At 45.9% G+C, this 15,169-nt stretch overlaps 1 protein-coding gene across 2 annotated transcripts in view; it reads left to right on the top strand.

Moving 5' to 3' along the window:
- Positions 1-15,169, top strand: part of IGF1R (insulin like growth factor 1 receptor) — a 356,840-nt gene that overhangs the window by 52,986 nt on the left and 288,685 nt on the right. For both annotated transcript variants that reach the window (XM_049906124.1, XM_049906123.1), the window contains exon 3: positions 13,272-13,817. In XM_049906124.1, coding sequence (XP_049762081.1) covers positions 13,272-13,817 — 546 coding nt within the window. The remainder of the gene's footprint in view (positions 1-13,271; positions 13,818-15,169) is intronic.

Below are 15,169 nucleotides of genomic sequence, written 5' to 3'. Positions count from 1 at the left end.
CAAATCAATGCCATTTACAGTAGCCCCCAAGAAGATAAAATACTTAGGAATAAATCTTACCAGAGATGTAAAAGACTTATACAAAGAAAACTGCAGTACACTTCTCCCAGGAATCAGAAGAGACATAACTGGAAGAACATACCTTGCTTGTGGATAGGAAGACTTAACATTATAAAAATGTCCATTCTACCAAAAGCGACCTGTACATTCAATGCAATTCTGATTCAAATCTCAATGACATTCTTTAATGAGATGGAGAAACAAATTATCAACTTCATATGGAAGGAAAAGAGGCCCCGGATAAATAAGGCATTACTGAAAAAGAACAAAGTGGGAGGCCTTATTTTACCTGATTTTAGAACCTATTATACTGCCACAGTAGTCAAAACAGCCTGGTACTGGTTCAACAACAGATACATGGACCAATGGAACAGAATTGAGAATCCAGACATAAATCCATCCACATATGAGCAGCTGTTACTTGACAAAGGCCCAAAGTCAGTTAAATGGGGAAAAGATAGTCTGTTTAACCAATGGTGCTGGCATAACTGGATGTCCATTTGCAAAAAATGAAACAAGACCCATACCTCACACCATGCAGAAAAACTAGCTCAAAATGGATCAAAGACCTAAATATAAAATCTAAAACGATAAAGATCATGGAAGAAAAAATAGGGACAATGTTAGGAGCCCTAATACATGGCATAAACAGTATACAAAACATTACTAACAGTGCAGAAGAGAAACTAGATAACTAGGAGCTCCTAAAAATCAAACACCTATGCTCATCCAAAGACTTCACCAGAAGAGTAAAAAGACTACCTACAGACTGGGAAAAAGTTTTTAGCTATGACATTTCTGATCAGTGCCTGATCTCTAAAATCTACATGATACTGCAGAAACTCAACTGCAGAAAGACAAATAACCCAATTAAAAAATGGGCAAAAGATATGAATAGACACTTCACTAAAGAAGACATTCAGGTTGCTAACATATATATGACACAGTGTTCACGATCACTAGCCATTAGAGAAATGCACATCAAAACAACAATGAGATTTCATCTCACTCCAACAAGGCTGGCATTAATCCAAAAAACACAAAATAAATGTTGGACAGGCTGTGGAGAGATTGGAACACTTAAACACTGCTGGTGGGAATGTAAAATGGTAGAACCACTTTGCAAATAGATTTGGCGCTTCCTTAAAAAGCTAGAAATAGAACTACCATAAAAAAAAAAAAAAAAAAAGATCCAGCAATCCCACTCCTCGGAATATGTCCTAGAGAAATAAGAGCCTTTACAGGAACAGATATATGCACACCCATGTTTATTGCAGCACTGTTTACAATAGCAAAAGATGGAAGGAACCAAGGTGCCCATTAACAGATGAATGGATAAATAAATTATGGTATATTCACACAATGGAATACTACACATTGATAAAGAACAGTGAGGAATCTGTGAAACATTTCATAACATGAAGGAACCTGGAAGGCATTATGCTGAGTGAAATTAGTTGCAAAAGGACAAATATTTTATAAGACCACTATTATAGGAACATGAGAAATAGTTTAAACTGAGTAGAAAACATTCTTTATTGGTTACGCAAGGGGGTAGGGAGGGAGGGTGGGAGCGGGGCATTCACTAATTAGATAGTAGATAAGAACCACTTTAGGTGAAGGGAAAGACAGTACACAATACAGGGGAGGTCAGCACAATTGGACTAAACCAAAAGCAAAGAAGTTTCCTGAATAAACTGAATGCTTCGAAGGCCAGTGTAGCAGGGGCAGGGGTCTGGGGACCATGGTTTCAGGGGACATCTAAGTCAATTGGCATAAATAAAATCTATTAAAACATTCTGCATCCCACTTTGAAGAGTAACATCTGGGGTCTTAAACGCTAGCAAGCAGCCATCTAAGATGCATTAATTGGTCTCAACCCACGTGGATCAAAGGAAAATGAAGAACACCAAGGACACAAGGCGATTACAAGCCCAAGAGACAGAAGGGGCTACATGAACCAGAGACTACATCATCCTGAGACCAGAAGTAGATGGTGCCCAGGTGCAACCAATGACTGCCCTGACAGGGAACACAACAGAGAACTTCTGAGGGAGCAGGAGAGCAGTGGGATGCAGACCACAAATTCTCTTAAAAAGACCAGACTTAATGGTGTGACTGAGACCAGAAGGGCCGCAGTGGTCATGGCCCCCAGACCTTCTGTTTGCCCAGGACAGGAGCCGTTCCCGAAGCCAGCTGTTCAGACATGGATTGGACTAGACAATGGGTTGGAGAGGGATGCTGGTGAGGAGTGAGCTGCTCAGATCAGGTGGACACTTGAGACTATGTTGGCATCTCCTGCCTGGAGGGGAGATGAGTGGGTAGATGGGGTTAGAAGCTGGCGAAATGGACATGAAAAGGGAGAGTGGAGGGAGACAGCGTGCTGTCTCATTAGGGGGAGAGTAACTGGGAGTGTGTGGCAAGGTGTATATGGGTTTTTGTGTGAGAGACTGACTTTGATTTGTAAACTTTGACTTAAAGCACGATAAAAATCATATTAAAAAAAATTCCTCTTCCCACCTTGGAGAGTGGCTTCTGGGGTCTTAATTGCTGGCAAACAGCTATCTAAGATGCATTAATGGTCTCAGCCCACCTGGAGTAAAAGAGAATGAAGAACCCAAAGACACAAGGTAATTATGAGCCCAAGAGACAGAAACTAAAAACCAAACCAAATCCAGTGCCGTCGATTCAATTCCGACTCATAGCGACCCTATAGGACAGAGTAGAACTGCCCCATAGAGTTTCCAAGGAGTGCCTGGTGGATTTCAACTGCTGACTCTTTGGTTCGTAGCCGTAGCACTTAACCACTACACCACCAGGGTTTCCAAGGGACAGAAAGGACTACATAAACCAGAGACTACATCGGCCTGAGACCAGAAGAACTAGGTGGTGCCTGGCTACAACTAATGACTGCCCTGACAGGGAACACAACAGAGATCCCCTGATGGAACAGGAGAGCAGTGAGATGCAGACCCCAAATTGTTGTAAAAAGACCAGACTTAATGAGACTGGAAGGACTGTGGAGGTCATGGTCCCCAGACCTTCCATTAGCCCAAGACAGGAAACTGTCCCAAAGCCAACTGGCCAGACAGGGACTGGAGTGGACTATGGGATAGAAAATGATACTGTTTGTTGATGAGTGTGATTCTTGGGTTAAGTAGACACGTGAGACTATGTTGGCATCTCATGTCTGGGGGGGGAGATGAGAGGGCAGAGGGGGTCAGAAGCTGGCTGAATGGACATGAAAATAGAGAGTGGAGGGAAGGAGTGTGCTGTCTCATCAGGGGGAGAGCAACTAGGAGTATATACCAAGGTGTGTATAAATTTTTGTATGAGACTGACCTGATTTGTAAACTTTCATTTAAAGCACAGTAAAAATTAAACAACAACAACAACAAAACATCATGAGACAGGAGGAGAAGGGCAGAATGGATCCCATTTCCTTGTCAGGCTGCAGCCATACGGACCTTGCGGGCTGCCTGGTGCCATCCTGGCCCTTCCTGGCTCTCCCTGTGCTCCCCCTCAGTGCCTGGCCCACAGCATCCTCCTCTGCTGCAAGAAATTCCACGTCTTGAGGTTCAGAGGGCTGGCTGCTGTGCGTCCATTGGGCCTCTGGAGTGGGGATGAGGTACTTGAGTGACATGCAGTGACCACCCCTGGGGTCCCTTCCACTGAGGCGAAGGTCTTGTGCATGACATAGGCTTCTAGAGGGTCCCAGCAATCTGAGTGTGTGGTTGGATTGGTGTGGAACCCAGGGAATACAGTCCCTGTATGCTGCTTCATCAGCAGTCAACCATCTGTCTAAATGCAAATAATTTGAAGTGATTAGATGCTCTTCAAGAGCTTAAAAAAAAAAAAAAATCACAGGGCAGTGGTAGTTCAGTGCTAGAATTCTCACCTTTCATGTGGGAGAACTGGGTTCAATTCCTGGCCAGTGCACTTTATGTGCGGGTACTACCATCTGTCCGTGGGGGCTTGAGTGTTGTTATGATGCTGAACAGGTTTCAGCAAAGTGTTCAGCATGTGCTGAGCTAGGAAGAAAAGCCTGGTAATCTACTTCTGCAGATCAGCCAGTGAAAACCCTGTGAATCACAACAGTCCAGTTCCATTGCGTGTGGAGTCGCCATGAGTCAGGGGTGAACGGTGACGGCAGCTAACAACAGCAGAGAGAACACTGGACTTCTGGATATTTGCAGATCAGAAAGGAATTTGGAGACACTGTCAGAGTGGGTGAAGTTTTTATGAAGATCCGTGAACACAGTTGATGCTGTTCTGCTAAAGTGGATAAAGCTTTGTTCTGACCCACGCTGTTTGGCTAGAGGTGTGTTAAGTGGAGGGGACGGAGGGGCTTGGTTCCCTGCAGTGTTTGCGTTAATTCCTGGCAAAGTTTCCATTTAATTGGCATGGCAGGGTGTAAACACCTCACCGTCTTTGTCAAGTCTTCCTTGTGTTGTAGTGCTCAGCTGTATGTTTCTGGTCTTCAGGATTACGTTTTATGGAGTTTTGTGGAGCATATATGGAGTTTTAGATGATTTTTATGTGTAAAATAGAGACCGACCTCTTTTGTGGGACAGTGAAGAACCATTTGCAAAGTGGAAAGTTATACTTAATTTTTAATCTCTAGTCTCGAAGTGGGAAAACCTGGTGGCGTAGTAGTTAAGAGCTATGGCTGCTAACCAAAAGGCTGACAGTTCGAATTCACCAGGCGCTCCTTGGAAACCCTATGGGACAGTTCTGCCCTGTCCTATAGGACTGCAATGAGTTGGAATCGACTTGACAGCAACGGGTTTGGTTTTTGGTTTAGTCTCAGAGTCATGTGCGTAAGGGAATCCTTCCGTTATCACAGTTGTCCTTTTTTATTGACTATGTCAAGTGGCCCAGACTGCTGTCTGGGTGAAATATAAATGCACATATACAATGTAAACACATCCTCTTTGACACATGAAGATAAAAGATTTAACATAAATTGTGTCTGTTTACACTTACACAGAAAACCCTACTGTAACGAACTCTCCAGAATCTATAGTGTTTGTTATCATAACACTGCCTTTTTTTTCATCCTGATCTCTGGCTTTCTGGTTAGTTGCAGTAACCTGCTTAGGGTAGAGGACCAAAGGAAACCCACACCTGTCTCTTCTTGTGTGTGGAGGATGGAGGACAAGGGGAAAGGGGTGCAAATTCACCAGTCATGGGAGGACTTGGTCTCCACCCCGTGTTTTTTAGCCTGTGCTGTTTCATGTATGGTTTTTAATGGGTTGCTTGGGGGTTTTCTGGGAGAATGAAGATCAAATTAAGCAATATAGATGCACAGGCTTTAACTGCACCACGCTGCAAGTATTGGTGGGTGGGCAGGGATGGTAGTGCCAAGTGACGGGGTGTTAAGGGTTATTTTCTAGTACAGTGGTTCTCACAGCATGGTGTCCAGACCAGCACCTGGGAACTTAGAAAACAAACTCTTGGGCCCCAGCCCTCTGTTTTACTGGGCCCTCCAGGTGATTCCAATGTGTGTGCAAGTTTTGAACACTGTCCTAGTGCTAACAAAATAAAGTTGAACTTCTGAGCACTTGTCTCAGTCTGCTTTCAGGCAGCTGTCCCGCTATTGCTCTTCTCTCCCTGCCACACAGGCTGCACCCCTGGGGTTCCCCTGAACTGCAGCCAGTCTGTCTCTCACCTCCAGCTGCCTCCCAGGCGTGGGTGCCTCCTCCTGCCTGCAGCACCCCTGGTCATTGCCGCTCATCCTCAGACTGCCATTGGGGGTCCCCTCTTTTGGAAGGCCTTCCGGACCTTCCAGAGCTAGGCAGTCATGGGTTCCTCATTGCATCCCCAGAGCCCTGTCCAGAGATCTGCGAAAGCTTGTATTTCATTGACTTTGCCACCTGCTGGAGAGGCAGTGGTTCTCTCTCCATTGTGCGGAGTTCAGCTAAATATTAACCCTCTCTTTTTAACCTCTTTACTCACGTTGACCTTAACTTTCACAGAAAATCAGCAAGTGGTAGGGACTAAAGAAAGTTTTTGAGTATGAAGTTATTGGTTTCAAAGAATCCATTTTAAGAGAAGTGAAGAACTCTTATGGTGGACACTGGCTGAGACACAGTAGGCTCACTCTGTAAAGCCCAAGGATCTTTGTTACACTGGATTTTGCTATGTGAACTGGGGATGATGACAAGTTCACAGATGTGTTTCACCTTGGCTGTGTGTTTACAGCCCAGCAGTAGCCTAATGCTAATCATGTGTTTAGCCCCTTTTATTCCAACTATAAGCTAAGACTGTCCTGTGTTTTTTAATAAAAATCTATCAGGTTTGAAGAAATTTTAATTATGTAGATGACTATGTCTCATACTCTTTAATGGAAGTGGTGACAGGAGAGTAATCAGTGTTTGTGCTACTTTTTCCCCCATTTTTGCATATTAGTAATACTTGGTTTGGGGGAGCAAGTGGGTAGGTATTTTCATTAATATTTCATTTATGTAGCAACCTTGCCTAAAGCTTTATTACTTTCAACAGGAAGAGAAAAGCATTTGTTTGATCCTATGACAGCTTCTCAAGGGTGGAGTTCTATGGGGCAGCCCATTTCACAGGTGAGGACGATGAGGCTGAGACAGGATGTGCTCTGTTAAGGGCAAAAAACCAAACAAAAAGAAAACACTGCCATTGAATTGATTCTGATCCATAGTGACCCCATAGGGTTTCCGAGGCTGTGAATCTCTATGGAAGCAGACTGCCACATCTTTCTACCATGAAGCTGCCAGTGGTTTTGAACCACCAACCTTTCAGGCAGGAGTTTAAGGGCAGGAGCTGGTAAATGGTGCTGCTGGAACATGGACCCGACTCATCCTGCTTTTTCTTTTTTCAGAGTTATATAATCAGGGAAGAACAGCTATTAGAAAAGGACATCATATCTGGTAAAGCAGAGGGTCAACAAAAAGGAGGGAAACCCTCCATAAGCTGGACTGACACAGTGGCTGTAACAGTGGGCTCAAGCATACCAAAGATTGTGAGGGTGGCACAGGACAGGCGGTGTTTCGTTCTGTTATTCATAAGATCACCATGTGTGGCGGCAACTCAACGGCGGCTAACAACAGCAACAACAAAGGTTGTATTTAAGGCAGAGCATATGAAAAACATTTAATTGCATTTCTTTATATCCCTTTGGAATACTTAGACACACAGCCTTTTGGTCGTTTTCTCAGCCAAATGCTGTCATTAGTTTTTCTCATATTAGCAGTTCTTAGGGGTTTGTTTTCCAAATATATGTAGTTTGTTTTTGCCATTCACTTAAATTCTTGGAGGAGAAATTCTGCCTTTTGATCTCTTTAAATACTGAGAAGTTTTTGGGGAACAGTGTTCCTTTCAACTGAAGCACTGTATGGAAAATAGTATCTTTCGGGAGGGAGTCCTCCACAGGCCCTCGCCAGCCTCCATGGTGGCCTGGCTTGGGTACCAGGCCTTCCCTCCCCCTCCTCCCATTCTTCCTGGTGTTCCCTGTGTTGGCGGCTGTCCACTCGTTTTGGTTTTGTGCTGCTGTTCTCTGGCTTACTGTGGCACATGGTGGGAACCATTGCAGAGGCCCCAACCCTACTGACCCGCCCTGTCCTTCTACTTTCCTTCATTTCCATAAACTTCTTTACAGGCCAGCCTGGGATTTCACATTCTAAGGCCTTCCTGAAAGGTTTTGGGTTTTTTGGATCATGCTGAAATTGGTTGCTTTTAAGAGGAAGAAATGGTGTTTTGCAGTTTCCTCCTCATCATCGGTGAGGAATAGCAGGGCACGTCTCCCCTTCTAGTGCCCTGTCCAAGCCAGCTCCCTTCGTTCCTGGTTATTTCACGGCACACGTGGAGGCTGCTGCGTTTTCGCTTTCCTGTGTGCGGCTTGTGTGCTTTGAACATCGTGTAGGTTCACTGTCCAGCTTGGTTTTCCTTTTTCTGTTTCTATCACTAAACACTCCAGAGACCAACTGTCTCACTCCCAGACTCCTGAATGGCTGGCTGCTGGGCTCTGCCTCACACTTGGTGGCTGGGGCTTGCCTTCAGGAGTAAGTGGGTAGTTCTTCTGACTTTTTTTTTTTTTCTATAAATGGGGAAAAGTGTCAAGTGTGGAGGCTGCTGTTTCATCCCAAGGAGTGGCTGTCCTGGCTGTGCAGCGGGCTGTATGCAGGCCTTGGACGGGACCCCACAGGAAAGCAGATTCTTCCTTAGTGTCTGCATTTTGATTGAGATGTAAACGTTTAGACAAACTTTGATTATGAGTCTCCGTGCTCATTTATTGGGTGCTGAATGTATGTGGTATGTTGGAAATGATAGCAAATAGTCAGTGGCTAACCCAAGCAGAATGCAATGGTGGAGCCCATTCTACTGCAGCTGTATACAAACTTGGGCAGGTGAATATACTTCATTTCTAATGCCATTGGAGGAGTAAGAATTCTTAGGCTGGGCAGAGGAAAAAAGAAAAGTACTCCCCCCCCCCAAAAAAAAGACTTGTCATGTGAGTCATTGACCTGAAGTGGGGTGAGGACATGATTTGGAGAATGCTCCCGTAGCACATACCTGATTGAGACCTTGGTCCCTCCATTCCTCTTTAGGTGAACTTAACTCAAGAGGGGAAACCAAGGTCCTGGGCTCACCTTGGCCCACAGTCAGGCTGCAGGTGTTTGAGGGAGTTGCTTTGTGCCCAGGAGATGGAACAGAAAGTAGTGTACAGGGCCACTGCTCCCAGGGCATGAGCCTCAGTGGGAGATCACAGACAGTAGCCACTAGGCTAAGTGTATCCTTTCAGGTACTGACACTTTTCAGATACAACAAGTGCTAAGAAAAAGATGAAATAGAGAAATGAGAGACAGGGAGGGGGAGAGGGAGAGGAAGGGAACTTGGAGGACCAGTAGGGGGACTGCTGACTCTAGGGTATCTGGGCAAAGTGTCTCTGAGGAGGTGGAATTTGAACTGAGACCTGGATGATAAGGAGGCAGCCATGTGAAGGGGGAGTATCCCAGGCAGAGGGTATGAGAGGAAGGAGTAGGTATGTCGGAGGTTAGTGTCCAGAGTGTGCTGAGCAAGGAGAAGGTGCTGGGAGATGAAGTAGATGTAGGCAGGGATGGGCTCCTATAGAGCCTTGTAGCCTGGGCAAGGAGATTGGGTTTTATTTTGAGTGTCCTAGGAAGGCACTGGGTCACCAATGCCCCCTTCCCCCAGGGAATGATAAGATCTGATTTATGCTTTACAAAGATCACTCTGGCTCCTGGGTCAGGGATGGACTCAGAGGCTTCATCATGGTTAGGCTGCTGTTGTAGTCCAGGCTGGAGATGACAGTGGCTCAGATCATAGATGAGAGTTGGAGTAGTGGGGACAGACAGACATGAAATTCACTCATTCAGCATGTGTGGCTGGTGGGTCTGACATGCACCAAGGACTGTTTTAGGCACTGGGGAGAGAGGTAGGTAGGTAGGTTGATAGATAGATAGATAGCCACCTGCCTGCCGTGGAATTGGCTCCAACTCATGGTGACCCATGCACATTAGAACAAAACGTTGCCTGGTCCTGGTCATCCTCAGGATTGCCAGCATGTTTGAGTCCATCACTGTGGCTGTTGTGCCAATCCATCTCTCCAAGGGTCTCCTTTGTCCTCGCTGGCCCCCTACTTCACCAAACATGATGTCTTCCTCCAGCGATTGATCCCTCCTGATGACATGTCCAAAGCAGGAGAGTAGGACATTGTTCTGTTGTGATCCATAAGGCTTTCATTGGCTAATTTCTGGAAGTAGATCACCAGGCCTTTCCTTCTAGTCTCTCTCAGTCTGGAAGCTCTACTGAAACCTGCCTACCATAGGTGACCCTGCTGGTATTTGAAATATCGGGGTCATAGCTTCACAGCAACATGCAAGCCACCACAGTAGAGCAAGCTGACAGACAAGTGGTAGGGGGTATGTATAGTAGTGAAGTAAATGAAAATAATTCTCTGTCCTCATGGTGCTGAAATTGTGTTGGAAGCAGTCAGAGCAGGAAGGAAGGCAGAGCTAGGTCTTGAGAAGGGTATATGTGCACTGGGAAGGAAGTGAATGGGGTGAAGAAGTAGGGGCATGATTATGTGAAGATCAACAAAGATTTCAAAAGACTTGGAGGCCAGAGCCAAGAGGACTTGTTGCTGGATTGAATGTGTGTGGTGTGAAAGAGAGAAGGATCAAGAATGACTCTTAAATTGTTGGCATGAGTTGGCATGAGTAATTCAGAGAATGGGGGTACCGTTTACCAAGATATGGAAGCTCTAGAGGAAGAAGTTTTGGGGAAGGAGACGAGTTATTAGACACTTAAGTAGAAGAGGCAGATGGATGTACAATGCCAAAGCTCAGAGGATCTGGGCCGGTGACGTGTATTTGAGAACCATCCAGTGCACGGGTGGCACAGGAAGCCACAAGTCTGGGTGAGGTCATGGAGAATGAGGAGAAGGCTGAGGACAGTCACCAACGTTGGAGTTTGGGTAGCAGAGGAGATGTGGTCAGTGCATGTGTGGAAGCGTAGAGAAGGAGGAGATGTCAAATAACTGGAAGGGTCAAGTAAGACAAGGGCAGGCAGATGTCACTGGCTTTGAGAGTGTCATTGGGGATTCAGCTAAGAGTTATTCAGTGTCATGGTAGGGCCAGAGGCGCACTCAGAGTGGGTTGGAGATATCAGGAAGTAAGGACTCTGAGAGCTGGGACTTCTGACAGACCTTATGTGGAGTTTTGCTATGAAAGGACTGCTGTCTGTCGTACATGATATTATATGAATGCTTTGACTTCTCCAAATCTATGTCCTCACCTTCAAAATGGCAATTATGTTACCTAGCTTATTGTTGAGAGCATCTCATGAGGCTAAACAAAATGACGCATCAGTGCTTCTGGCACAGCCTCTGTCTGGCACGTGGATGTCCCGAGAGTGCTGGTTTCTCCCATGCTCTATCTCAGGGGCTTCATTTCTCATCAGCAAATGAGGCATTGGACCAAACGAAGTTTCACTTTCTAGGTTCTCAGGCTTTGCCCACTCCTCAGCCCTAGCACCATCTGCTGTCACTCGCCCCCACCACTGCTTCACTCCCATCCATTGCTTTAACCCCCAGCTGGATGCTTCTCCTTTCTCTCATCTACTCTGCTTTGATCCTGCCCTGCCCTTTGGCCCCTGGATTAATCCCCTGAAGGACCAGCCTGGGCTTCTCTCCCACTCGAGAGCCTTCAGTGGGCCTCCTTCTTGATCTGGGCACACGTGATCCTCTGTGATTTGGCCTCTAGCAGACTCCTTTCCTCTGTTCTTCTCTATGTCCCTGAACCATCAGATTTGCTCTTCCTTGGGTGTATTTTTTTCTGCCTTGTCTCTGGCCTGTGGAACATTCTACCCAGTTTTAAATATCGTCCATCTTTTAAGAGCCAGCTCATGTACAAAGCTCCCCGCAGCGCTGTAACAGAAAGGACCTTGACCCTGCACGAAACTCTTGTCTGTCTTGCCTAATTCAGTTACACATCTAGAGGGGACTTGCTAGTCTACCTACTAGTGGACCCTGGTGTGTGCACATCGCTGCACACCTCCTGCCTCACCTGCCAGCTGTTTACAATGGGTCATCTCTCCTGGCCCTCATTGTCAGGTTCCTTAGAGTGTGGGCCCTGCTTCTTTGCATCCCTCATTGTGCCATACATATTGGGTGCTTAACCAATTAATGAACTACATCAATCAGAAGACCTCACTGTCTGGGAAGCTTTAATAGTGAGTCTGGAGATTATTATATCCTAAGAAGTGACAGTAACAAAGGGTTTTATGTGTCTGGAATTTTAAAAATAAAACCAAATACACCAGTTTTATGAAAAACTTTAAAATCTGCAAAGGCATTGGCCCAGCAGTTCCATCTTTAGGGAACAATACTAAAAAAATCGTCTTTCGTATCTGCTGAGAATGATCATTGAAGTAAATTTGCAGTGTGAAAACCTTGGGATAACCTAAATGTCCAAAAATAGGGGATTGGTTTAAAAAAAGAAAAGAACTTGGGGTACATATTTAGGCCCTAAAATTATTATCACCTTTTTCAAAGGATTATATAGAACATTTATTGACCCAGTAAACTGTTCATACTAAGTGAAGGAAATAAGTTTGAAAACATACTATTGTCTGATTTCATTTACATTAAAATATCTACAGAGAAAGAATAATGGGTGTAGGCAGTGTTAACAGTGATTATATTTGGATGTCGAGATTATTGCTGGTTCTTACTATGTTTTTGGTATCTATTGCCTAATGTTTCTACAGGAAGCATGGCTTCCTTGTTTAATAAAACTTTATTAAAATTAGAATTGTATACCTCTTTGATTCATATGGAAACCCTGGTGGCATAGTGGTTAAGAGCTAGGACGGCTAACCATAAAGGTCAACAGTTCGAATCTACCAGGCAGTCCTTGGAAACCCTGTGGGGCAGTTCCTCTGTGTCCTATATGGTTGCTGTGAGTCAGTATCAACCTAATGGTGACAGGTTTGGTTTTTTTGATTCATATAAATCACATTAAAAAAAAAAATCTTTGCTGTCTAATTAGCTTTTCTATCTTACTGTTGATTTAACCTTTATGCAGAGTTGGGGAGAACCCAAGGCCACCTGGTCCATGTCAAAGGGTAGCAGAAAACATGGGACGTGTTTCTTTGTGTCCCCACTTTTCTGGTCCCAGTGACTGGTCTCCAGTGTAGACGTGATTGCTTGGTGTCCTTCAGGATGATTGTAGCAATTGGTTGATGGCTACTTAAGTAGACTGCAGAGTTTTGTCCAGGGACACCAGTCCTGCACCATGACGGTTGGGATGCTCAAGTCCATGGCTGCAGCCACTGTGTATTTTGAGTGCCTTCCAACCTAGGGGGCTCATCTTCCAGCAGTGTTTCAGGCAATAGTCTGTTGTGCTCCATAGGATTTTCATTGGCTAATTTTAGAAAGTACATCACCAGGCCTTTCTTCCTAGTCTCATTTAGTTTGGAAGCTCTGCTGACACCTGTCTACCATGGGTGACCACGCTGGTAGTTGAAATACTGGTGGCAGAGCTTCCAGCACCACAGCAATGTACAAGCGACCACAATGCGACAGAGAGATGGGTGGTGGAATAATAATAATATATAGGTTTCTTAAAAATTGGCCATGTTGTGGGTTTGAAAATCCTTGTAACAATGATTTCCTTTTAACTGAGACATGTCTCACCTTGTCCTCTTGTCTCCCTCAGTCTGCGGGCCAGGCATCGACATCCGCAATGACTACCAGCAGCTGAGGCGCCTGGAGAACTGCACGGTGATCGAGGGCTACCTGCACATCCTGCTCATCTCCAAGGCGGAGGACTACCGCAGCTACCGCTTCCCCAAGCTCACCGTCATCACTGAGTACTTGCTGCTCTTCCGCGTGGCTGGCCTCGAGAGTCTCGGCGACCTCTTCCCGAACCTCACGGTCATCCGCGGCTGGAAGCTCTTCTACAACTATGCCCTGGTCATCTTCGAGATGACCAACCTCAAGGATATTGGGCTTTACAACCTGAGGAACATTACTCGGGGGGCCATCAGGATTGAAAAGAATGCTGACCTCTGCTACCTCTCCACCGTGGACTGGTCCCTGATCCTGGATGCTGTGTCCAATAACTACATCGTGGGCAACAAACCCCCGAAGGAGTGTGGGGACCTGTGTCCGGGAACGATGGAGGAGAAGCCATTGTGTGAGAAGACCACCATTAACAACGAGTACAACTACCGCTGCTGGACCACCAACCGCTGCCAGAAAAGTAAGAATCCTGCTGACTGTGGCTTTCCTTCCGCTCCTCTTCCTTCCTGCCTGCTCTCCCTTGCCCTCCTCCTCTTCTGCATGCCTGTGCTCCCTGGGTGGGGTGTGGTTGTATTGCATTGAGGACCTGGCACCCCGGCCGTGGAGCGGCTGTTCCCAGTGGGTGCCTTGGCTTTCTTTTGCACTTGGGAACTCATGGAATGCCAGGTGGTGGCATGGCCGAAGGCCACATGGCTCTTTCAAAACATTAAAGTCATATGTTATAGTAGTTCACTGCGCTGCTGGGCAAGAAACTTGTGGACCTTCAGCTTTGAATTCCTGATGAGAAAGGTGGCCTGTTGTTCTTGGAAGTCCGTCAGCCTTGGCAGCTGGGGCCTGGTTAGGTAGCAATTCTTTCATCCTTTGCATGACAGGATATTGTTTTGGTACTGCCAGACTTCCTCAGCATGAGTGTACTCGGGGTGTGTTTTAAAAAAGGAAAAGTCGACAGCTAATTCATGTCCTGTGAAAGTGGTGGCCTCGGCCCCGCCCTTGGCATTTAATGGCGACGTTAGGACACTCAGGCATTCTGGTTTATTCTAGAGCACCTGCCAGGTGGGAGAGTCTGAACCAGCCTCCAGGCATCCTAGCACCTTGTTCTGGCTGAGCTTCCAGGTAGCTGCTTAGCAGGGTGCATTTTAGACTCCCAGGCTCTGTTTCCTTACATTATACTTCTTTAAGAAGGAGTTGTAAAAATCATGTAACATCATTTATATGAAAGAAGGTTGAAGGATGCTCACCGCTCTTGGGGAAGGTGGTGGTATGCTGAAGCTTCTCCTGAATTATATGGGAATATGCCTATTTTTCCCTTCGGTATAACTGAACTTGCCTTAATGGAATCAATATCTTCAGAGCCAAGTTCTATGGTATTAAAATGTGACTCGGGGCCTTGGCCTTATTGCTTTCAGCCATGTTTAGGAGTCTTGGCCAGGAAGGTTCCCCCCCGATTGGAAGTCAGTATGGTAGCTATAAATAGGTATTATTTAACGTTGGCCCAGTTACAAGGCCAAGAAGCCCGTGTGCTCTAGCCAGTCTTGAGGAGCCAAGAAATCCCAAATTGGTAGGCTTGCCTGCCCCGTGAAGTGTGTAAGGTAAACAGATGGAAAGCCAGGCCCCACAGGCAGCATTGTTCTAATTCCCCCAGCCAGTGCTGAAGCAGGAAAGGGGTGCTTGCTTTAACCCCGCATGTCTTTCTACCCTCTGTGCTACTGTTCAATCCGTACGTACGTGAACATCTGATAAGGGAAGGGGGTCCCACTGGCTGCAACCAGCGCCTTGTTGAGCCGAGAACGCAATCAGGCTGTTTCCTAAAAC

This window comes from Elephas maximus, chromosome 13 (genome assembly GCF_024166365.1).
Source record: "Elephas maximus indicus isolate mEleMax1 chromosome 13, mEleMax1 primary haplotype, whole genome shotgun sequence".
Lineage (NCBI taxonomy): Eukaryota > Metazoa > Chordata > Mammalia > Proboscidea > Elephantidae > Elephas > Elephas maximus.
The sequence above is the reverse complement of the archived record's forward strand: the minus strand, read 5'-3'. Positions and strand labels throughout refer to the sequence as shown.